This window comes from Perca fluviatilis, chromosome 7 (genome assembly GCF_010015445.1).
Source record: "Perca fluviatilis chromosome 7, GENO_Pfluv_1.0, whole genome shotgun sequence".
Taxonomy (NCBI): domain Eukaryota; kingdom Metazoa; phylum Chordata; class Actinopteri; order Perciformes; family Percidae; genus Perca; species Perca fluviatilis.
In genome coordinates, this window is record NC_053118.1 from 14,862,707 (window position 1) to 14,887,556 (window position 24,850).

The 24,850-nt window shown below is 39.5% G+C and overlaps 2 protein-coding genes across 7 annotated transcripts in view; one reads left to right on the plus strand and one right to left on the minus strand.

Moving 5' to 3' along the window:
* dnah5 (dynein, axonemal, heavy chain 5) overlaps positions 1–11,407 on the plus strand; it is a 111,744-nt gene extending 100,337 nt beyond the window's left edge. For 2 of the 3 annotated variants that reach the window (XM_039806394.1, XM_039806395.1), the window contains 6 exons: positions 326–529; positions 2,752–2,967; positions 4,792–5,004; positions 5,968–6,120; positions 8,114–8,345; positions 9,982–10,133. In XM_039806394.1, coding sequence (XP_039662328.1) covers positions 326–529; positions 2,752–2,967; positions 4,792–5,004; positions 5,968–6,120; positions 8,114–8,345; positions 9,982–10,133 — 1,170 coding nt within the window. Of the gene's footprint in view, positions 1–325; positions 530–2,751; positions 2,968–4,791; positions 5,005–5,967; positions 6,121–8,113; positions 8,346–9,981 lie in introns of all 3 variants that reach the window. The other variant, XM_039806393.1, reaches the window with a different exon arrangement.
* A 168-nt stretch (positions 11,408–11,575) lies between these two features.
* adcy2a (adenylate cyclase 2a) overlaps positions 11,576–24,850 on the minus strand; it is a 110,961-nt gene continuing 97,686 nt past the window's right edge. Inside the window, exons 20-25 of one of the 4 annotated variants that reach the window (XM_039806466.1) lie at positions 20,894–21,035; positions 19,087–19,233; positions 18,694–18,804; positions 18,483–18,597; positions 16,897–17,021; positions 11,576–12,197 (exon numbers count right to left, since the gene is read on the minus strand). In XM_039806466.1, the coding sequence (XP_039662400.1) occupies positions 12,045–12,197; positions 16,897–17,021; positions 18,483–18,597; positions 18,694–18,804; positions 19,087–19,233; positions 20,894–21,035 (793 nt within the window). In that variant the 3' untranslated portion in view covers positions 11,576–12,044. Of the gene's footprint in view, positions 12,198–16,896; positions 17,022–18,482; positions 18,598–18,693; positions 18,805–19,086; positions 19,234–20,893; positions 21,053–24,850 lie in introns of those variants that run through there. The other 3 variants (XM_039806464.1, XM_039806465.1, XM_039806467.1) reach the window with 3 other exon arrangements.

The following is a 24,850-nucleotide window of genomic DNA, read 5'->3' on the forward strand; positions in this document are numbered from 1 at the left end:
TACAGCTGGAGTGAACAAAATAGCCTTACCCTTATCTTTACAGGTTCTGTCATTCAAAAAAGTAAACTCTTCTCTAAAGAGTCAGAAATGTTTTATTAGCAGAAAAGTGTCACATCCAACTTTCATGAACATGCAAAACAGAAATAATAACCACACTGTTAAAGCTGTGCATAACATGACCTTCTCCATGGTATTTCCAGTCTCCTCACAATACACTGCACAATCAAATTACACATTTATCAACTCTTTGCCTATTCAACAACTGTAACCATTTCATGAATTGTATTTGCCGTCATCTTATATTCACTTTTTAATACCTCTTCAGGGTGTTTCATGGACCACAGTGCGGTACATGATCGGAGAGATTCAATATGGTGGCCGTGTGACTGATGACTATGACAAGCGCCTCCTCAACACCTTTGCCAAGGTGTGGTTCAGTGAGGACATGTTTGGCCCTGCCTTCTACTTCTACAGAGGCTACAGCATCCCGAAATGCTCCAGCGTTGACCAGTATCTGACATACATTCAGGTGAGGCACACTGAGATGGAGGATGGTTAACTGTTCACACTTTACCACTGTATCTGGATTCTACAAATAATAGAAAAAAACTTAAAGGCATCTGTATGACTGGACACGTTGCTGTAAAATGTCACTGTCAGTTTCTGATAAGGGACGCTGTCTTGAGGATTTCATGTTTGTTTGCACATTCGTACCCTATCTTTCTACCTTTTTGTAAAAAATTCTGCATGTGTCATGTTGCCGTTTGAGTTTTTTTCTATGCTGTCAGCTTTTAGTGATATCATAAACAGTGAAAAGAGCAACATTGAAGACAGGATGCTGACACACTGCACTCTTGTCACATCCAGATATAGGCTGCCATGCGGGATGTTTAGATCAAATGCAAGCATGCTCATTTAATTACAGATTATGTCTGATTTATTTATGTGCTTTTGTGCTTATCTGGTGTGTGTGTGTGTGTGTGTGTGTGTGTGTGTGTGTGTGTGTGTGTGTGTGTGTGTGTGTGTGTGTGTGTGTGTGTGTGTGTGTGTGTGTGTGTGTGTGTGTGTGCACTCTGTGTGTGTGTGTGTGTGCACTCTGTGTGTGTATGTCTGGGGGCAGTTCCTGGGCTAGTTTCATTAAAGCTAGTTTCATTATGATGGATGTTCAGGGCTGCCAGGCTCAGCAAGCTTATTCACCACCTCTCAAATAGAGAATAACAAACACAGCCTTTGGAGAACACACACACTCACATGAGTAAATGCACACAGGCACAACATTCAAACACAAACATACAGTGTACACACGTTTAGAGTGTATCTGTATAGACAAAATACATAACAGAGTGTCCTTGTGTGTGTCCACACTTTTGTATATTTAAATTAAATTCAGACAGACAGGAACTAAGCTCAAATTCCTTGAGAGAAAATAAATTACCACAGCGAGGGACAAAGGCTTTTCTTTACACCACCCAGGGAATCTCTCTTCATCACCTCCCATTGTTCTCTGTGTATTAGCCAGACTCTCTTCTGATGTTTGACTGTATTTGATTTGAGTGATGGAATTTTTGAAAGATAGACAAGCTGGTGACGACATACATCACGAGGATCTTTATTTCCCCAACGCAAACTCTGAGCTGTTCCAAGGAGAAACTGTCTTTGTGAAAACATGCTAACATGCACGGATGATCCTCTTGCTGTGTGCTAATTGCAGTTTCACGCCATTACACCATTCTTGAAAGAGAGCCATATAGAGGTTTTCCTAAAATAAAACAAAGCTTACAAAATAGTGGATCTGTCTTTGGTTTTGAGTGGCTTTGTTTACATGACATTGTTGCTCATAATGAAGCTTTGTGCAGCCATTACAAAGTACAAAGATTGTTTTGCAGTTTTAAGGAATCTCATTAGTCACACTGCAGTATCAGATGGTTCATTTTTCTGTCGTCATTGAGAGAGACATTACTGCAAGATGTCTTTAAACCAATTAAAGCAACCCTGCCTTTGCTTTGACATCAGCTCACTTCTTGAGTCACTTTTAAAATTCAAATATCCTAAAGAAACTTTGGCCCTGGTTTTACCAGACCCAGATTTGACCCCAATTAAAATGTCCTCAGTGGCAGCTGTAAAACCCTTATTAGGTCAGCAGTATAACTATATAGTATATGGTGAGCCAGTTTGCTTTGTTTTTATGTTTCTTCTGTGGATTTCTTTAAGCGACCTGACCTTGTCAAGAAATAATGAACTATGATATACTTCCACATTGTTAAATTATGTATCCTATGAGACCGGCTGGAAATTGGTATTAACTGCTACAGAGTCACTGAACGTCTCTCCTCAGTAGGGAAACACTTATTGTCAAGTTGTTTCCTGCTTTAGTAAACATTATTAATTATCATTTAAGTGTTTGTTAGCAGTAAAATAACAGTGACCAAAACTGCAGTGCAGAGGGAATTCTTATTATTAAAACCAAGTTAAAAAAGAGGTAACCAACCCTCAATAAGATGCCTGTGTTCTCAATAAGAACAAGAAAAAAGCAGCACATAAAAATCTATTCACATTGTCGGAGACTGTTTCACCCATAAGTTTAAGTGGAAGGTGATAAGCTGCTCCATGGGGGCACTAGGGTACCCTCACAGCACTCGTGAGAGTAAAGCGAATGCATCTCGGCTATTTCTTTCTGAAAATATTTTCACTAATTCTCTGAGAGCCGATGTGACCTCTAGTTCAATAAGAGTTGTGGTTTCTCTTTTCCAGTGCCTGCCAGCATATGACACTCCAGAGGTGTTCGGCCTCCACCCGAACGCAGACATAACCTACCAGAGCAAGCTGGCCAAGGACGTACTGGACACCATCCTCAGCATTCAGCCTAAAGATAGCTCATCAGGCAGAGGGGAAACCAGAGAGGCTGTGGTGTCCAGGCTGGCTGACGACATGCTGGAGAAACTGCCTCCTGACTACGTACCTTTTGAAGTAAGCCTGTGTGAATGCACTGATGTGTGGGTGCATGAGTGCACCATGAACAGCCTGTGGTGAGTATTTGAGGTGAGTGAAGTAACATGTTCCCACATTCACATTGGTGTGTTACTGTCAGAGAGGTGGGATGTGTGTTGGTGCGGTGATGGAAGGTTGTGTTTGAGACAGTGATAGACAGAGAAAAGAAGACTAGAAATAGCTGAATTTTGCACACTTTGTTTTATTTGGGGTTTTCTCTCCTTTTGTCAATTAAGAGAAAATGAGGTAAGACTGACTTTTCTAAGGTGAGGTGCAAAGCTCGTCATGGAAAACATGTCACTGCATGCCACACCGCGTCTACCACTTTCGCTTCTATCTATCTGCCGTCTGTCTCTCTGTTTAAAGCCCCAACTAAATTATTTTAAAATGCCCAAACGAATGGCGAGAAATACAGAAATGTAAACATAAAAATAAGACAAATCTATCATGGTATGCATTTTAAAAGAAACAACAATTAATTAATATAATCCATCGGTCCTGTTCTTTTCCGTTCCTTACAAATGTAGTGACTATAGAAACCTCCTTTGCTCAGTTTGCACCTGAAGCATGTGAACGGTTTGTATTATGCGGATAAGGAGAAAAGCTTATGCAACATTTAACTTTTATTTTAAGAAGCTTGTTTGTAGAGTGGGGGTAAACAGAATAGTAGTGATTCCAGGTACATTTTCCGCTTGTGAGCATTGTGAGTTTTGTTTCTATCGATGTAGCAAAGCCTGCGTGTGATCATGCATTTTCACTCCATGCATTCTATACAACCTTAAGGAGATTCATTTAAGTTCCATCTTTTTAAGGGGCTATATGTAACTTTCAGTTTGTGTTGATTCTAGCGGCCGCTTTGGACAAACGTGGTAGTGTTTTTACCACACCTGCTGTTGCAAAGGCCTTTTCTTTACGGTGCTGTATTACAGAGTTAGCGCTGAATGTTTTGCTCTGACAGAAAATCATTCATTACAATAAAAGAATAAGTTACAGATGCATTGTTGCATTTCAAGCGTTGCATACGGTAACATAGCCTACTTTGGATGGATCATGAGCTAAACCGGCTATCACTGTCACTGTGTCACGAGCCATAGCATTAAGAGATTGCTGTAGCAACCACCGTAATAATAACTTCGATTTATATTGCGCTTTTCATGAAACCCACGGACGCTTTACACAAGTAACGTTACAGTGGGACAAGGGGAAAGAAAAAAGTAAGCCAACACAAACACAGAGTAAAAGGAATAAAACGTCCGCACTAAATGGAAGGGGGACATCATTTAATGTCGGCTACTGACATACAACCACATTGTAAAGTTATTTTATGAACGAAATAGACATATTACATACCTGAGGCCTTGCCTTTTGTCTTTCACTTTCCCTTTTAGCTATTAGTTCTTTGTTTAATTTTCCTTCTTTTCTGTGATGGTCCTGCCCCAGTATTAGCCATAACTACAGCAGATAACTTAAGTAAAATAACATTAAAATACAATTAGGACTATATAAAGAAATCTCCTGTTTCCTATTACCTGGCTCAAAAGGCTGGATACGCCTACACAGGCTTTCCGGTGTTACAAAGAAATCTGTGACTATGTTACTGTAGCGCCGTCTACCTGCCGCAAATCATTCTGTGACTGCGCTGGGCAGAGGCCTTACTAAAAACTATATAAAAATGGCGTTCTTTTCACTGTTACTCATTTGGTGTTACAGGTCATTTAAGATTTAAGAGATTGTATGAAAAATGACAGCGCTTCATAAAAATGAAAAAGTTACATATAGTCACTTTAATTTAAACGTAACCAGGTGAGAGAACGCCTCCAGAAGATGGGTCCATTCCAGCCAATGAACATCTTCCTGCGTCAGGAGATCGATCGAATGCAGAGGGTGATAGTTCTGGTCCGAAACACCCTGACTGACCTCAAGTTGGCTATCGATGGAACCATCATCATGAGCGAGAATCTGCGGGACGCCCTGGATTGCATGTACGATGCACGCATTCCTTCCCGCTGGAAAAAGGTTTGTTTGAGAGAATTGCCTTGAATTATACATATGCGAACCTACTGTGCCCTGAACCTGATAGCAATTCTCTTTTTCTCACACTGGATACATTTGCAATTCTTTTGTAGACTTAACATTCTTTTGCCACCACAAGAAAACCAGATCACGCTCCTCATTTCCTGTCTAGCCCTTCCAGTAGCACCTGCACTGACCAATTTTGTCATTTTGTTAGCTTTTTAGATGGCCATTTTAACTTTTTCTGCTTCACAAACAGCAAATGAGGCATCCAAATAGAAACAGTCATCTTTTAATTCTACTAAAAGATATAAATGCCCTTTTCCTTTGTATTACTGTGCAAGTACAAAGTATAATTTCTTATTGTTGTCCTAAAGTAAATCAAAGCTTTCCTTGTTTCTAAGAACATCAGATTTGTACCTCATCATTACTCAACCTCTACTTTCTCTTTATCCCACACTGATGCTCCTTACCTTTTATTTGTACCTGTTTTAGTTGTATTTTATTTTAAAACTATCTACAGCACACACATCTATTTCATTGATTAATGAAAGTGACTCTTACTTCAATATTAATATTGAGAGGAAAGCAAGAGAAAACGAAAGTATGACTTGGCATGACTTTTCCTTTATCTTATATAGGAATAATTCTGTTGGCATTCAAGTTGCGCTCTCACAAACATTACATCATTAGAATAATTTAGACTGAATGGCTTCCTGGCTTGAATTCAGATTTTTTGGCACTTCTTTTGCTCCATTTGTCTCAACTTGACTGTGTTTTGTTGTTTTGTTACATTTTAATCTTTTTATTTTTTCATTCTATCATTCTGAATTCTTTTTTTTTCTGGCCACACAGTGATTCACAATCCATTTCATGTCTCCCTGTTGTCTTCTCCTCTGATCCGTCTGGACGACAGTTTTCTGTGTTTCATTGTAACGTTTTGATTCATTTGTCTTTGTTTTTCAGGCTTCATGGGCCTCCAGCACCCTGGGGTTCTGGTTCACAGAGTTACTTGAGCGGAACCGGCAGTTCCAGGCTTGGATCTTTGAAGGGCGGCCCAACTGCTTCTGGATGACAGGCTTGTTCAACCCGCAGGGCTTCCTGACAGCCATGAGACAGGTACACACACGGCATCACGGCTACCTAATCTATGTAGCCACCGCTGGGGAGGAGAACAGATGGCACGCTGAGGGAGAAGCAGTCACACGGCCACATTCTCCCTCGCACCTTTTGTTTTCTAATAAATTACAATTTATATTAATATGGGGGGAAGTGAATACTACAGAGGGATGTAATCTGAATGTTTAACCCTACTTAATCCAGATTTAAAGTCATGCCCCTGTTCATTTATCTATATTATTATTATACATTGTTTTAAAATCCAGAAATGTATCTAGATTAGGCTTTATGAATAAATTGACAAGATTTCTATTGAACTTTTTTTTAGTGAGCGATATGCATTTTAGAGCGTGCACTCTGTAGTTAACAATGTATGTTACAATATGTTATACTGTATTTTTCTTTTAACTTGAGGCTCAGCTCGCTCTTTTGCATTTCTTTGCATTTTCTCCCACATTTCTTCATCTCTTCATTGTCTTTGTAATGGAAGCATTTTCTGAGCCCTCTATTTCACACAGGAGTGTGTCAATTATTTCAGTATTTGTTAATGCCTTTCAGTTAAAAGTAAATATATCTTTTGCCATCTATTAAGGCCTCCACCAGGCAGGTAATCTAACTTTTATTCCTGTTAGTCTTTTAGTTTGTCAGCAGTATATCTCCTTTAAACCTTTAACAGATTCCCAAGGTGATCCAGATAGAGACCTGAGGTATGAGGAATGTTTTCAGGGCAGACAAATTAATTGACTTTGAAATTTAAGTAGTAGTAGGAATTGGCAACAATTTAGCATTGGTGTCAGGTTTGCACATCAGACTGCCTTATAGTTATTTTTTATCCCCTCGGTGGAAAAATCTCAGTTGCTTGCTCAGAGACAGAGAAACTAGGCTTGTTTGAGATGAGCTGCGCCTCGCCTGTAAAGGACAGGAGCAGGTGGCAGCAGCCGGGGGCGGTGACAAAAAGCTGCGGTCAAGTCAGACAGTTTCCAGCCGTTTCAAGCAGCCTTTAGTCTGAACAGGAAGTCACAGAAACATCCTGTTAGGTCCGATTCCGATTTATTAAAATGTTATCAGACCCATACATCAGTTTGTACACAGTCTGCAGTTGTTTTTTATGACAGAGTAACTTTGTGAAATGCTCTACAGGCAATCTGTGGCTGATTTAAATGTACAACAGACTGTACAGTATATTATCTGTAATCTCTACGTAGGTCTAATGTCTCTGAATTCTAAACCTCACCATAGGCCACACAACATGTGATCTGTTAACAGAATAAACCTTTAAATCAGACAAATATCAATTAAAATCTCTCCAATTCAAAAACAATAAAAAGTTTATATAAAACATATTTTTGAGTCATTTCTGAACCAATGGGCTCTTCGATCAGCTGAGAGCCAGGTGTTTCCCATCATGCCCTGGGTCTTGCAGTCGGTGGAGAGCAACTGCAGCGCCTGGCTCTAAACTCTGTGGCCGCCTTGATCTCGTGAGGTTATCGTTGCCCACGTGGGCATGACGTCAGAGCAAGCCGGACACAAATCTAACAGGCATGCATTGGACGGCGATGATCAGTGGTCGATTCTGCACAGGCCTGGCTCATCTCGAACAAGCCTAATATTTTGGATGCCTCAAATTCCTGACTTTTTCGGTCTGTCCTTGCCATTGATTGTCCGTCCCTATCTGTTTAATTTTGCCCAGTAAGGGTTTTGTCTGTTTTGTTTTTCCTCTTTCAAAATGCACTCTGCACTTGCTGTTTTTGAGTGGTACGGGATTTATTTACTTTCTGTTGGCACAGCATCTGACACACCACCACCATCGATGGAGTGCACTTCGCTGCCCTGCACAGTGCTTCTTTATTGTACCTCTATTACAGCCCTGTCCTCAGAATTGATTTTTTGTGAGGAAACACTTGCCAAATGTCAGCTCTGTCATTCACTACACTGCCTTGTTATAGTGCCCATATCACTGCCTGAATGTGTGGATTTGTCCCTGCACTTGTAGGAGATCACTCGGGCCAACAAGGGCTGGGCCCTGGACCGCATGGTGCTGTGCAACGAAGTGACCAGGTGGATGAAGGAGGACATCACCCAGCCCCCCGCAGAGGGAGTGTATGTCTATGGCCTCTACCTGGAGGGAGCTGGCTGGGATCGCCGCAGCTGCAAACTAATCGACTCCAAACCCAAAGTCCTCTTCGAGATGATGCCTGTGATCAGGATGTACGCCGATAATAATGGTGAGATTGATTACCTGAGAACATTAGATGGCGGGAAGCTTCCTGAGATTAAAAAGTGTATTTAAATGCGTCTGAATTGAAAACTCTAATCTGATGAGGCAAAAACTTCTTTCTTTACAGGATCAATCTTTCTAGTCTTTGTCAGTCTCAGTCTATCACTCTTCTCTCCTCAACATTTGCATCCCACACAGTCATTCAGAATGGATGGATGTAACATTTAAATGTCAAGCAGACTAAGTGCTATTTATTTTGTCTGGGAATAGATTACCAGCCGCATGAAGCACAGTGTTTGTTCTGGATAAAACCAGACTAAAATCAGGCAGGCAGTAGAGAGACGGGGCCCCAGTGGACGCCTGCAAGCCAGGCTGCCTGGGAAATGAATTCATGATCCAAAGATAAACGTAATGTGGTCTGTTTACACCTTGTCCCCTCCCAGCTTTTCCCACAAGTAGGCTGCCTGATGTGTGTGTGTGTGCGTGCGTGCCAGAGAAAAGGAGACTAGTGAGAAATATTTATGTAGACAAGTGGTTGCAAGAACATCGTGTGACATGCAGAGTGTCTTGAAAACTCCTCTACTTAATTGTGAACCCCTTCAAAGAGATGACATACATCTCTGAAGACTGACTGGACAAGGGCTGTTTGTTTGCTTGTGAAACAGTGGACAACCACTAACCAGCTACAGTTACCAAGCTGACTGCCTAAAAACCAAAGAACAATAAAGTGGTACTGTGGAGTAGTGGGAAATAGGGCTTTGACTTTTTGCCCAAAAATCATATTCAAAGTTTGTTTATTAATATTTGAATACATTCAAATACTTATTAATAATATTTTGACCATTAAATGCCTTCAGTAAGACCTATATTGGTATTAGTTGTGTTCTGTCCACCAGAGGGCAGTGTATCAGTCAATCTCAATAGGCAGGCAATGGTGTTTTCAGAAGAAAAACACACTGCCGCGACAGACCCTGGATTAAACTCAAACTGTACGCTTTCGACAGGAAGTTCAGAGCTTTCACCGTAGCCTACATAAGTGGTCTAATGTTTATACTTGTGCGCTGGTGTGTGCATCGAGCCGGTGTGTGAGTGTGTGTGTCTGAGAGAGCGAGTGTGAGTGAGAGAGTGACGGCGATTACCGGTAGCTTCAGAGTGAGTAGCGACTCTAGAGTCATGGTGCTTTCTGACCACGGTGGGAAATCTGTTGTAGGAAAACTTAACCCTCTCCTTGATTTCACGTTGTTTATGGAGAAGGAGAACCAGGAAATTAGTCGGGGGGAAATGCAACACTACCAAGCCACGGGCCGCGGGACGTGCATCGCTGCGCCGTGTGGCCCTAGTGGGAAATAACCACATGTTCTGCTGATCAGATTTTTGCCTGATTTGAGCCGACTGACTTTATAAAAACAGATGTTTTGTTGAACACAACTGGTTGTCCCCATGGTATCTCCTCACAGATTTAAATATCTCATTGACTTGAAATACCTCTAGGTATGATGTTTAATCATGAATTTAAGAGATTATTTTGCCAGCTGTTGATCTGTTTTCTATCACTTCTAATAAAAAAACATTTGTTTCTGTTTTTGATTTTCTTCTTCAGAAGTGTGTATCAAGTGACGCTTATTTGTTTTTCTTTGTTGCAGGTGTGAAGGATTCCCGCCTCTACTCCTGTCCAGTCTATAAGAAGCCAGTTAGGACCGACATGAATTACATCGCAGCTGTAGATCTGAAGACTTCACTTCCTCCAGAGCACTGGATCCTACGGGCTGTGGCACTCCTCTGTGACGTCAAATGAGGCCTCATGTTAAGAAACACTGAAACACATCTTGTAGGAGGTTAGACATTATTAACTTCCCATCAGTCACATGCCCAATGTCCTAGAGTCTGCAGGATAAACAGCTGTTATCATGGCTACCACTATGTTTTTTTTTAGATTCAGCAATCTACTTACTTGTTTTTCTTCCACCAAGTGGGAGATTGTCACATGTGGGGCACCAGTGGTAAAACAAGCACTTCCTGATAATGGGAAAAAGCCTGTTGAAACATCAGTCACTCCTGTCTTGTTAATATGCTGGGAGCTATTCATTTTGAAAGAAGCTGGCATGCAAATAATACCACTCAGTAGAACTGAAATACATAGAAATTTTAATTAAGTTTTTAGAAAAAACAATGGCATCATCAAAACAACAAAATACTTTTTCTGTAGTATTTTGTTTTGTTACAAAACCACCATACCATATGCACTCTAAAAGCTACACTGTTCACACATCAGGCTCGGGTTTCCCAAATTAAAAGCATCACACTAAAATCATCTTCATCCCTTAGTCGTCCTGTAGTGTTACTCTAACCTGATTTATAAATCTGTAAGGCTCAGATCTGATCCCAGCAGCCTTGTCTGATCAGCTACAAACAGGCATCTGACCTATGCCATAAAGACTTTAAAATATTTAAGTGTTGTGTAAACAGTCAATGAAGACAACTTGATTAAAGTGTATAGACAGTTTTGGGAAACTTGGCCCAGCATGAATATCACAATATATTCATAGATTTCTTTTTTTTTTTAATGCTTTTCCTTTTATGGACCACCTGTAAAATACATCCAAGACTTCGTGCTCCTAACAAGGTTTATGGAGTTATGTACACATATGTGTGTAATGCAGTTTTCCCTTTTTGCCTTGCATGGCATTTGCCATTTGCTTTCATTTTAACATCAGATCTTCCATCTGTGGCCTTTTTAATCACTTTATACAAAAAAGAAATTGGTTTGAGTTGGGGTCATGCAAATCTTTAATATTCACTCTGAAATTCTTGTCTTTTTGGATGCACTTCAAGAGGCCTTGATGTGAAAATTGTAGCCACGTTCTTTATTTCTCTTCTTTTTGTTTGTCCAAAATGTAGCATGTCCTTTAAGTGAACGGATTATAGATTCTGTTTTTGATGCGACTGCCACAAGCCTCCTACCCTGGAAATCCAGAGTTCTCGCAAGAGGACAATTTGAATTTGCTCAGCGAGTCACTCTGGCATTGAGTAATGATGCTCATTAACTATGCCCCTGTAGCCGAGCTGCACCAATCACATCGGTGTATCTGATATAGGCGGGCCAGAAATGAGCTAAACAGATGACGACAGTTTAATCTACCAGTTAGCTCCGCTGGTAGCTAAGCGTATGGGGCTCTGGATACGTCACCCCATGTATTGTTGTGATTGGTCGTAGTGTTATCCAATTGCGTGCAGTGACATTTTCAAATGCATGCTTGGTGCCGCCCCTCGAGTTGGGCCATTTTCATTACTCAATGCCAGACCCTTAATCTTTTGGATATGGGTCTGGATTTCCAGGCTGCTTACCAGAACTGAGTCAGAATATTAATTTAGACCATTTCAGATGCTTCTCTCTGACTGAACTTGTACACACTAGATCTGACTGGCTTGTACCACTGTGGCTTTTCTTGATCTATATCTCCAATATATTTCAGGGGTTATTGCCTAATTGCTGTACATGCTACACTTACATACTGTACAGTAAGTGACTAAATGTATACTACAGCTGTGGAAAAGGTAACTTGCAAATATTAAAATCAGATTTATATCCTCCTTGCAGCACAGACCTGATTCATTTTTGTTACAACAGCATTGAGAAGATCAAATCTTCGTCTGTAATGAACATCTGTTCTTGTCTGTGTAAAATCCAGCATAGTCTGAACCAGTCTTACGGCATTACATTCCCTTGGGACAGTGAGCGGGTCATCTCTGTGTGCACAAAGTAGGTTTGGAGCTCTCCTTTGCCCTTGACGTTGATAATGCCTCTACAAGAGCACATGTAGCCCAGGGTCACAAGGATGCGACTCGTCTCCTCCGTCACCTACAGGGAGAACCAGATGGGTAACGTCCATTTGGCTTATCTTACACACAAGTGCACTAAATTCCTGCAGGCAAACATTTTCAGCTCTCCAAAGGAATACATTTCTTTATTATGCTCTGCATCACCAGACAAAATCTGAATTTAAGTTGGATATAAAATGTTGTCTAAACTTAAACCTTTAGGTTAATTTCATACCAGATTGGGAAAGAAATGCACATTTTAAGTTTTGAGCTGCAATTAACAGGTGCCTCCCATCACACATGTGAAATATCTGTACTACCTTGGAATAACTCAACATTTCTTATTGTTGCCTCTGAACATCTTAAAATATCAACAGACAATCTATGAATGCAATTGAAAGCACTGCAGTTGTGCTGCACTGCACAGCAGATGGCTCTATCAAATGTGTGCAGGCTGTGAAGTGTAATACAGCTCTCTCAAGACTGAGTGATTCCCACAGCCACATGCCATGCAGGTGAAAAACCATTATATATTATCAGTGCCCAGCATGGTGAAAATTAAGATTTGAAGATGGCACATGATGTTGAAATGATGTGATCTCCTCGCTGCCATAAACAGCACAAGCAAGGAAGGAAAAAAAAGCAAGGAAAAAAAGTTGTATCTTTAAAAAATCTGTACTGACATTTGAAATGTCTATATGAAAATGGAGCAGTGCTGCTGCTTTTAAAGAAACCATCAACTTCAAACAGAGTTTGATGTTTGACAGATACAGAGACTTCTCAAACTGGTATGTTCTTGAATGCATTACAGAAAATGGTCAGGGCTGGTCATGGGCATGGACCCATGAAAAATAACTAGTGTTAATACTCGCCAACTTTCCTGCCCTGTCTGTGGCACTCGGCCCCAAGTCCATTCATTACTTCTGAAGATGTCAATCTTTAGAAATTAGAACTGCAGTTTTAAGCAAATATTATTCATTGGCACTATTGTTGGGAACTATTTTTAGCTGTGGATTAATACACGAGTGAGTGTATACAGCAGCAGGACAGTGTATGTAAGATAGAGTACAAAAGGAAAAAGCCCAATTGTAATAAACATGTCACCCAGTGCAATGGTGTGGTGTGTATTAAATCATTTTATTCAATAAACTTGTATTTGTATTTTTACAGGTTATTCTTGTGATTTATATATGCAATATGTGTGTTATTCCAATTATTTAGACGTTACGATGACAAATGTAGCAGTTACGCATAATCAAATACAAAAACATGGTAGAATAAGCAGTGCTTTTACTGTCCATTCATTGCGTACAACAAGCGAAAAACCCATGTTGCGCATGCGCACTTCGATCCTGTATTCTTCAACCTTGACGGAAAAAAGCACAATTCTGCTGTGCCTTTGCACGTAAATAGGTTATGCCAGAAATCTCTCTGTTACATGTCAAACATGGGCCAATTAAAATCGAGATATTACTGGACAGTTGCGCAGCTAACGTCATTACACAAGCTACATCGTAAGCGTAATCCCGGCGAAATTCAAAGTCAAAATGACAGCAGCGGTGTCCGCCGATATCATAGAGTTGAGGAATTTCTCCAAGCTCGATTTTAATTCAAAAAAGGAGTTAATAGCAAGATGGAGGTCTACGCCAGCCTTCGATGGACTATTGCAGCAAAAGGGACAAAAAAATTGTCCAATCGTTTCAAACAGACTGGTATGGAAGAAGAAATTGGCTATGTGGCTGTGCTAACAGTCAGCGGCTGTACTGCTATGCCTGCCGGCTTTTTTCAATGAGTCAGACTGTTTGGACTTCAACGGGATACTGTGATTTGAACAACCTGCCCGCAGCTTTAACCAAGCATGAATAGTCGTATCCAGCGTCAAATTACGCTGAAAACCTTAAGTAAATCTTGGATCGATCTTGCACTTGACGAGCAAAAGAGGCTGAATATAACCTACTATAATGAAAAGGTAAAGGAAAACAGAGGTATTGAAGGATCTGATAAATGTGACCTGCTTCCTTGCAAAGCAAGAGCTTGCTTTTCGTGGCAATGATGAAAGCACTAGCTCTAGCAATTATATTGAGTTGCTGGATGTGCTAGCTGAGAAAGACGAGAGGTTGGCTAGACTTCTACGTACATCTACTGTATTTTCTGGAACCTCAAACAATTCAAAATGATCTGATCGACTCAGTGGCAGACGAGCTCCTCGCTGACATCAGAAGTGACATAAATGCGGCCCCCTTTATTGCTGTGGAAGTGGACTGATGTGACAAATAAAGCCCAAATATCTGTTGTGGAAGAAGCCTTTCTTGGCTTTGATGATGTCAGCAACGACCGGAGAGCAGCAGCTATTTCGTAGTACGTATTGGGCACATTAGAGAAATACAACTGCTGCGATAAACTGGTTGTGCAGACATATGATGGAGCCTCTTGTCATGGCCTCATAGCTAAATGGGGTGCAGGCAAAAGTTAAAGAGAAGGTGCCTGAAGCTATATTCACGCATTGCTATGCACACAAGTTGAATCTGGTTCTAGCTCAGTCCGCGAAATGCATCCCCGAGTGCAGAACCTTTTTCAAGACAGCTGAGGGACTTTCTCCTTTTTTTAGCAAATCATCCAAACGCACCCATCTCCTAGATGAGACTGTCAAACGCATCCCCAGAGCAGCAGAAACCAGGTGGAGCTCCAATTCAAGGCTGGTCCAAATTACTTTATTTCACCTTCCAGATCCACTTGCCATGTTTAAAGTAATCGGCGACAATCCCGACAACTGGGACGATGAAACACTGGCAATGGCTGCTAGCTTTGAGTTGTGGCTTTCAAAACGGTCACCCTGTTTCCTACTGATGGCTTTCAAAAGATAAGATGGGCTGTTAAACAAAACAGAACGAGCTCGCATCTACTACTGCATTCTGGACAATGTCAATGTTCAGATGAAGACCAGGTTTGTGGATAACTTTTTTCCGATCTCGATTTCATTGGACTGGTAGATTGCAAAAAGTTTGAAGAGATGTTGCGCCAGTTTGATGACAGCAAACTGGAGAAGCTGTCAAAGCATGCAAGGTACTTTGACTTCGTCAGGCTGAAAAGTGATCTTGTGGGGATGTATGGCTTAGAAGAACTAAGGGGGAAATCACCGACACAGCTTCTTGACTTAAAAGAACATGACTTGGAAGCAACAGTTCCTGAAGCAACAAAGTTGCTGCAACTGGTCTTGACAATACCAGCCACTACAGCTTCGGTGGAGCGCACATTTTTCCACCCTGAAACGGATCAAAACATAGTCGGAACCGGAACGGGCAAACACATCTTTCAGCCGTTGACATTCTGTCAATTGAGAGCCAGAGACTATGTGCTGTGATCGACGTCTTCACAAGGAAAGAGTGGCGGATGGATTTCAATAATAATGGAAATAATCCACTGATTGGTGAGTCAGAAACTATTTTGGGCTTAATATTGAATTGATAAGTGTGGTTGAATTAATGCCGACTGCAAGCCATTTGCCTTCATATTCAATTGAGCAGTGTGTGTTTTCATTGTTGCTGACTGACAAACATAACTGGCCGCTGTGCAATAATTAAGGATAAAGATGATTGCATAACTTGCATTCTGATGCTGGACATTAACTACTGGTGTGTGTGTGTGTGTGTGTGTGCGCATGCGTGTGTGTTTGTGTGTGTGTGTGCGAGAGAGAGAGAGAGAAAGAGAGAGAGAGAGACTGAGGGCCTGATTTACTAACACTAGCGCAGTTTGCGCTGCGTCTGTTTAATGCGAGTTCGGTAATAGCGCATGCTATGCTTCCACAGTTTGCGTAGTATTTATCAACCCTGACACCCACCAGGCAATCAGCGTCTTTCTCCGCCCACTATACCGTAGATTGCGCTGTAGCAAAGCGGTACTGGTGCTATGATATGGCTGAGTGCAGACTGCGATATTCCCACTGCTGATGCTATGACTGTTTGAAATGATCCTGATGACAATATTTGTAATGTAGCGAGGAGTTTAACAACTGCTGGAATGGGATGTGAACGCTGAGTGGGAGATTCAATTTCATCTTTGATTTCTTCCAGTAACTCTAATATTGCATGGCTGCTTGATCTGTAACGCTAAATGATGTTGTGTTCACTGACAAAGTGTGATTCTTCTGTTAAAAATATTTTCAGACTCGCCTATGTCTTCGTCTTGCTCAAATTACTGTTGCCATTTCACCAGCAGCATAAAGGTCTACGAGGAAACTCGATTGCGGCTGGTTTAGACCTGCTTTTAAGAGGCGGAGAATTTCCCCCGCAGAATAGAGGCGCGCTCTTACTGACAGTCTTTATAAATACCACGGAATATATAATTAGGGGCACTTTGCGCTTATCCTTCCACCTTTTTGGGTGGAACTCCCACGACCCTCCCACGAACGCATATTGAAAGCGCAACTTGTCTCTTCTCGCTCATGTGGCAGACAATCTGCGATTTTACCCAAGTTTGTAAATAGCCCGCATCGGTTACGTCCGTCTTTGCGACCAATTAGCGCCTGGAAACAGGCGCAAACGGCTTGATAAATCTAGCCCTGAGAGTATTACACGATATGTCGCGCTTGTGCGTAACATTTACTGTTTTGACATATTAGCCTAAACAATAAAGTAGGTAATCTGGTTTTCATAACTCAGTGCCTAGTCTCTTTAGCTTTTCATGGGATTTGTTTACAATATGAAAAATGGACAATATCACCGCACATACCCCTTAATTACCTGTATTTTTCCTAGGACTCCGGTGCTGTCCATTCTGCTGGCTACATTCACTGTGTTCCCCCAGATATCATACTGTGGTTTCTGGGCTCCAATGACTCCAGCGATCACTGGACCATGGTTTATACCTGACAAAGGACACCAAGCACCAATTAGTGAACATTCCAGATGTATCTGTACCATATTTACTCTTAGTTACATCTTCAGACCCTTTTTTGTGATCTAAAATTACAGTACACCAGAGTTAGTGGTATTGGGTGCACATTTAAAAAAAAAACTTAATTACAGTTATTTTCATTACCTTTCCCATTCTTTTCTCACATCTTAAATTACAGTATGTTACATCAGACACATACAAAAAAAGAGACATTTTCTTCTTTTGTGAAAAAGGAGTAACGGAATCAGGAAACAACAAGCACATCATTGTTTTGTTTCATTTTCTGAGGTCATACAAGAACAATATTAAAATACATTTTTGATATTACAGATTAATTTCTGAGTGCAGCTCCAAAAGGCCTTCAGCAAGAAACCTGCTTTCAGAATAGACAAAGCTTTTCACAAGATTTCATCAGAACATGAGATGAAGTGGAAGCTAAATGCAGCTGAACTCTTAATCCCTAACACTCCCAGCACCTCTGCTAAGCAGGCTCTGGAGCTTTTCACAGCACTGAGATAACACTGCGCCTCTCTTCACTCTGGCTTCTGAGTCAATTTCCAGATTGCTGGAAATTGCGATCTGCACAAGTGCGCAAGCATTTGTCCAGTCCCAGTGGGTGGGGACTTATATCCCTCTCTGATGGAGCGCTTTAGGCCCGTCTGGAAGCAGCGGGGCTGTACAGTCACACACACGCACACTGCTGAGTTAATGGAGCATCCCATGCTGTGATCTTCGGGGACAGGTTGAAGGTATCAAAGTTGACTCTTACCACATGAGGGGACATGCCCGCAATGCTTTCCTCTTCAATTCTCACTTTACGCTTAAGTCTGTCCCTCTCTTACTCTGCTGTTGTGTTGCCATGACTATACCCATGTCTTGCTGCAAACATGAGTTTTATTTTCTTGTTATTTAGACATGTACAGTGCGCACCTCTCTCTGTTTCTATCAACATAATGAAATTATCTCCTACAGTATACTGATGCTCTAAAAATAGAAATAAATAGATGCATAAAGGCTACATGTCCATGTCAGTACATGACATATCAACAATTATTTTAAGAAACCCCTGTTCTATGTACCAAAACTGCAGTTGTGTGATTCTAAACAAAATAATAATAAGATAGGATTTCTGCTAATGCACCTCTCACTCAACAGCAGGTATATTGTTGTGCATTCATATTTCATCTAATTTATCTGCTGAATTTTGATGTCTGACAACAAAGTATATTTAGAGCACTTCATATTTTATATTCTTACCATCTGGTCAGTAACATTGACTGGTAAAATGATGGTGAATTCACAGGTGGAAGTCACTTTTTTGAAAATGTAACCATACGACCATTGGGTAAGAGCATTTTAGTAGTTAAAAAAAAATATTGAAGTCACTCTAACAGCACTCTGCTTTTAAATGTAGCTTTTGTGTGTAACTCACCAACTCTGAGTTTGAAGTCATTGAAGGAGTGTTTGTTAATAACATCCAGCTTCCCCACCAAGGCAAATGCAAACTCTAACATGATCCCTATGTGCATGTACTGCCTGTCATGCTCCTAGGAAACAGGGAGGAAACACAACCACAAAAAAAAGTTGCGACAGGTGACAGCAAAAATTATTGAGCATGATTTTAGTGTGTGTGATGAGCCTACCTGTGATGTGTACTCAGGCCCGGGTGATGCATTCAGGCCAGTAGCAGCCATGTAAGTACTGCCAATAGTCTTGATCTTTTCCACACCACTGAATTTAGGTTTGGACAGCAGCTACACACACAAATACAAACACAATCCACAAAACAGTTAAAACAAATGAGACATAGTTTATGGCAGAAGTGATTGTTCATCCTGTCAAAGCCTCTCAAAATATTAAGATATTAAGTTACTAATACAGGAGATTGTAGCATGTACATAGTTCATAGCATCCAATCTATCCATACTAATAGAAAATCACTGAAACCTCCTAGATAAGATGTCCTGTTTGTTTCTAGCAACTGTGGTGCACATGTAGTGCATGTTGTGAAGGTTGCAGGAGTGAGGGTTATTTACCTCGTCAAAATCAGCAATAATTTCGTTGAGGAGCCTGAGGCACTCTAATCCTTCTTTGTTGACGTCAGATTCGGTGTAGAACTCTTTAAAGTCTGGGATGGAGGCGAACATGACACACACCAGGTCATAGGACTGGTGGTACAGATCCTGCATGACAAAATACAGACGTTAGCTTTAACAGCTAGAAAATAATGTTATAAAATTGTTGAAATTGATAAGCCATAGAGTTATTAACATGGATGACAAACAGATGACAAGATTCTGATGAATGTCAGATCCAGATCATAAGATTGTAAGAGCTATCTGTGTATATTTAAGCTTAAAAATACTTGACAGTATTCTTCAATGAAAGCATCAGCGGGATCAGACAGGCAGACAAAAACACAAGTGATAAACCAGACAGACAAATGAACATAGGCAAATCACCCAAATTAGAGTGACTTTAAAAATCCATTAAACCAGAGGCTTGCTCTTGGATCCTGTTCAAATGCAGGGAGAGTGTCATTTGCTGACTCTTCTTTTAGAATTTTTGCAGCAGAAGCATCACTTGTATTTAAACTCCCATTACCTCCAGGATACCAAGTCCTCTAAACTTCCTAAGATGTAAAACTTTACTTTTCACAGTTCACACTGTGAGAAGCACTCAGGGGATATAACAGGTTTTAGAACGATGAATGAGAAAGTCTCACAGGCATGTCAGCAAATTCACCTAGGCACGGTCTCGCAATGTTTTATCATTGTTGTAGGTAATGAATCATTCTAATACTACATTTTTTCACGGAAGCCCTGAAAGGCTGACATTGTTGGCCATGGATAGTATCTCGTATGTACGAAATAAACTTTTACTTCTTAATTAGGCTGTTCTGAAGGTGAGAAAGCCATGCTGAAGCGCTAACTGCATGATACAGAGGGAATTGAAAGTTCAGCCAAATGCAGCATGAACAAAGTTTAATCTTCATAAACAACAAATGTCTACTGTAAAACATAATGGAACTATGTATAGACTTGGGTTAACCAGCATAGGCTATGTTTTAGCATGTTTGTAGCAATTTGCCATATGTGCTGTGTAACACAGCGACAGCAGATGTGAGCATATCGGTTTCCTACATGTTAATGCCTGTTGAACATGTGTAGCCAAATTGGCATGTTACTCACGGTTTTATTTATAGCGTTAGTCATGTTCACCTCACTGCAGCACTGTTCTGTCAGGCTCACAGAGGCAGTGGACCCACAATGCACGACTCCAGTAAGTAGAATTCCAAAAGTTTTATTTAAAAGGAACTCAAAACAAACTTGACACAGGAGCAGGACACGACATGTTCGCTGACGGTTGCAAAACAATCTCACTCGTACTATCTCATATATATGATATACTAACCATGGCAAAAACCTAAGGTTTGTATGTACAAGATAAATCCAACAAAGACTTTACCTTGCCTTTCAAGGCTTCCGTAGATTTTGGATGCTTCACATTTCCCACATAAACTCTTGAATTATACATACACACACATATATATATATATATATATATATATATATACACACAATATATATATATATATATATATATATATATATATATATATATATATATATATATATATATATATATATATATATAATTAGCAGCAAAGAAATATGTACATATTTCAGATGTATTGTATTGACATTAAATTGAATGTAATGGATCTTGATATATCGCCACTGGTACTGCAAGAACTAACCACAATACATACATCTGTTCTGCAGCCATTTGTCAAAACAGTATACATGATATCTATAATGGATAAAAAACATAACTGCCTACCTCATTCTTCCAGTTGCGTGCCAGGAAATGCTCTGCAACGTGTGCAGGCAGGACATTCTCCAACAAAACCCGGTTGAGGTTCTCCATCGTTTCGATCTCCTCGCACTCCTTCTTGAACTTGTTCTTCCACAGAAAGTCTAACCTACAGTAATATTCATTCTGTTACAAGAGGACACAGAGGTGAAGAGACTGAAGGTACAGCTGTACAGCTTGCTTCCATCAAGTCACAGAGAAAAAATAGAAACCATCCACCAAGGCTTAAAGACAAAAAAGAAAATGTAACACTGAAAAGAACAGGCTACAATTTTGTCACATTTGCAAAAAACTCAAACCACAACGTCCATCAAGACAGATAGAAATACAGTGATTTATACACCTTTGGTTAAATCACAAATGAAAAGCCACAAATTACTTTACCAGCTCTACATCAACAAGACGGTAACACTTTATTTAAGGTGATTGTAATAAGCAGTAATTAAAAGTTATTAAAACACTAATGTCATAATAAACATCTTATTAATTTTATGAGCTGTCTATAAACGTTTCTACAAGTGTCTTACAAGCAAATAATAAACGTGTTAATCAATTTATACTTAACCCTTATAAAGTCTTATTCATTTTAAATCAGTGTTGGGCAAGTTACTGAAAATTAGTAATTAGTTACAGTTACCTCTTTTAAAAGTAATTGAATTACTTTACCAATTACTGTATATTAAAAGTAATTAGTTACTAGGGAAAGTAACTTTTAAGTTACTTTTATGTCTGCTTTTTAAATGTAAATATGAACAGTACTGAACAGTCAAACCCTTAGAGGGCAACAGGCCTTCAAATCAAGCAGTAGTACAAAAGTCTCTTTTAATACATGAAATGAAATAACAACTGTCTCAGTCATTTAACAGTGTTTTTTTTAACCACATTAGGCCCAGTGAAATAAAAGTGATTGGCCTACAGTATACCTAGCAATCAATTTATTCAGCACTGCCTGGCTTATCGGTTGGACTACAGTCTGTAAAATCTAGCTTTGGTTGTTTGCATGGAGGGGCCCCTTCAGCATCTGTAGGGCTCGGGTCTTTCGCTACTAGCTTTGTCGAAGCGTGTTGCTTCAACAGGTGCTTCATAAGATTTGAATTGCTTCTCTTAGATGTGGATAGGTTCTTTACACCTGCACAACACTGTCAACTCACCACTACATTTTTGTCTTTAATTTCGATGAGCGAAAAGTAATGTCTGTCATATACAGTAGTTAGAATGCGCCTGTGCATATAGTGTGATATATACGGTAGCACCCAAAACGTGTGCGTCACTGCTCACTTATGTTACTTGCATCGGGAGTTCAGAGTAAAGAAGACTAAATGATAAACTGCCTCCTTCGTTATCATTTTACAATGTCCATACTTCCAGGAAAGATAGCTCATTCTATCTGCACTATCAGCCATGCTGTGGTTTAATGCTCATTGTTCAATTGGTGTATCATTGCGCCGCCATAAGGTCCTGCGACATTAGATCAGAAGCAGCTAAAGTAGGCCTGTCTTCTTTTCTGCAAGCGAGTAACAAACTCATTTCAATTTCAGTAATTGTAATTGTGTTACTTGATTAAAAAAAATATTTAGTTACATGCTCATTACTGCTAAAAGTAGTGGAATTACAGTAACGCCTTAATTTGTAGCGTGCTACTCCCAACCCTGATTTTAATAAACACACAATAAACAAAGGTTTATTACAGGGATATAAACCATTAGTTTCTAATAAGAGCCTAAAAGTGTCTTATAAGAAATAACAAATGTGCTAAGTGTGCTTTAATTAACACTTGTATGGACTTACTTATGTTTATAAGCATCTTGTAAGGTCTTATAGGTGTCTTAATAACTTTAACTACGGTACTGCTTATTAAAAGGGTAACACTTTATGATAACCATCATTAATAGATGGTAAATTGATAGTTAAGTAATCTTTAGTTAATTGTCATTTAACTGTTAGCAAACAGTCATTTTACTGTTAACAAACAATGATAATTATAATTAATTCTGTTTACTAATTATTAGTGCTGTAAATTAACAGTTTATTGTTACACACATATCCATCATATGCTATATTAGGTATCGGGTAATGATAATTTGTTTTTATATAATTTAATGAAGGGCAAAACATTTATCATTGCTTTACCAAGCACTTACTAACCAATAACTATAAAAAAACATCAGTCACAACTTTACAAAAGCCATCCAGATAATGTTTACAGATGGTTTACAAAGTATTTATTAACTATTTAACAAGGTATTATAGTCATCTGTTGCAACTTTAGAATAACCATCCAGATGCTGTTTATAGACAGTTTACAAACCATCTAGTAACACTTAACTGTTAGGAATATCTGCTCCATCTATCTATGTAATGTTTATAGATGTTTCAAAAATGGTTTCTTAAAGGTTTACAATTTTTTTTTTTATCATTATCCAATACCTAATATTGTATATGAGGGATATGTGTGTAACAATAAACTGTTCATTTACAGCACTACTAATTAGTAAACATTATTCATTATAATTTCATTGTTTGTTAACAGTAAAATTACTGTTTTCTAACAGTTAAATGACAATTAACTAAAGATTACATAACTATCAATTTACCATCAATTAATGATGGTTATTATAAAGTGTTACATTAAAAGCACCCTAAAATAAAGTGTTACCAACAAGACTTTTCATTGTAAGGCAAGACAAAGTAAAATGTTTCAGCACAGTGAGGAATGACTTTGAGAATATTATGGGTATAATTTAGTAATGTGACATTTCATTTCCTTCCATATTGGGTGAAGCGCTCACAGCTCAGGTGCTCTATGGTGACGACTCTATTTAAGCCTGTTCCTGAACAGAACATGATGAACTGATTTCATTAAAAGGATGCATCAACCAAGGAGAAACGTGTTTAAGTGATATGATCCAATATCAGACATGTAATTACTTGTTACAGTCGCACAGAAAAATATGGAGATGGTACAAAGACAGAGTGTGTATGTATACACATCAGAGCAGTGTGTGTGAGACTGAGCAGATATTAATAAATGGCATCTATTAGTTTTGCTGTACAGACGGTCACACTGGCGCCTTTTCATTGAGCTGGGGACATCAGTACTTAGTCTTTAGCAAATATATATTTATTATCCGCTCAAACTCAATCTGCCTAATATTCATATATACGTAGATGTGTGGCCGTCTATCAAAATCCAGCAGAATTTATTGAAGGAAGCGTATCATCACATTTACCACGCTTTATGAGACAGAATCTTCAGCATTCACAGAAACAGAAGTTCCCATGGGAACTCAAAATGTGTCCAACCATTCTATTTCTATGGTGTCAACCAATTTAACACTAAATAATACATATATGACATACGGTCAGTGTACTATGATGCCAAACAAGTGTTCCTGTGGGGTTGGTAAACTTAAAATGCCCAATTACTGTTATTTTTGGGTGCAGTATATATTTAGCAGTGGCAGACGATGCATGCAATAACACATGGTGCTTTTGCTTACATCTGTACTGTATATCCACTCATGTAGTCAGTGTGCTTTTTGTGGACACAGTTTACAGTTCAGCCGTGCTGTTATTTCAGCACACTGTAGAGCCCAGGGGATCAGCTGCATCCTATTTAATAAGCTCTGAAATAAAACAGAAATATGACTCTGCTCCTGTCTTCTATCACTGACAGAGTGCTGGGACTTCATCCTTCATTCAAGTCTAGTCTAAACCATACAAACAAATAAAGTATAGATGAACATTAACATGTGCGCACACAGTAACACAATCCATTTACTGTATGTCACCACAAGCTTAGAGTAAAAAAATTTAAATATCTGTGTAATCAAAAAATAAAGTCTTACAATGGGTTGATTACCATGGTTACCAACAGGTCACGGAGAAGGCCTAGAGGTAAACGGGCAGGCATCATAAACAGGC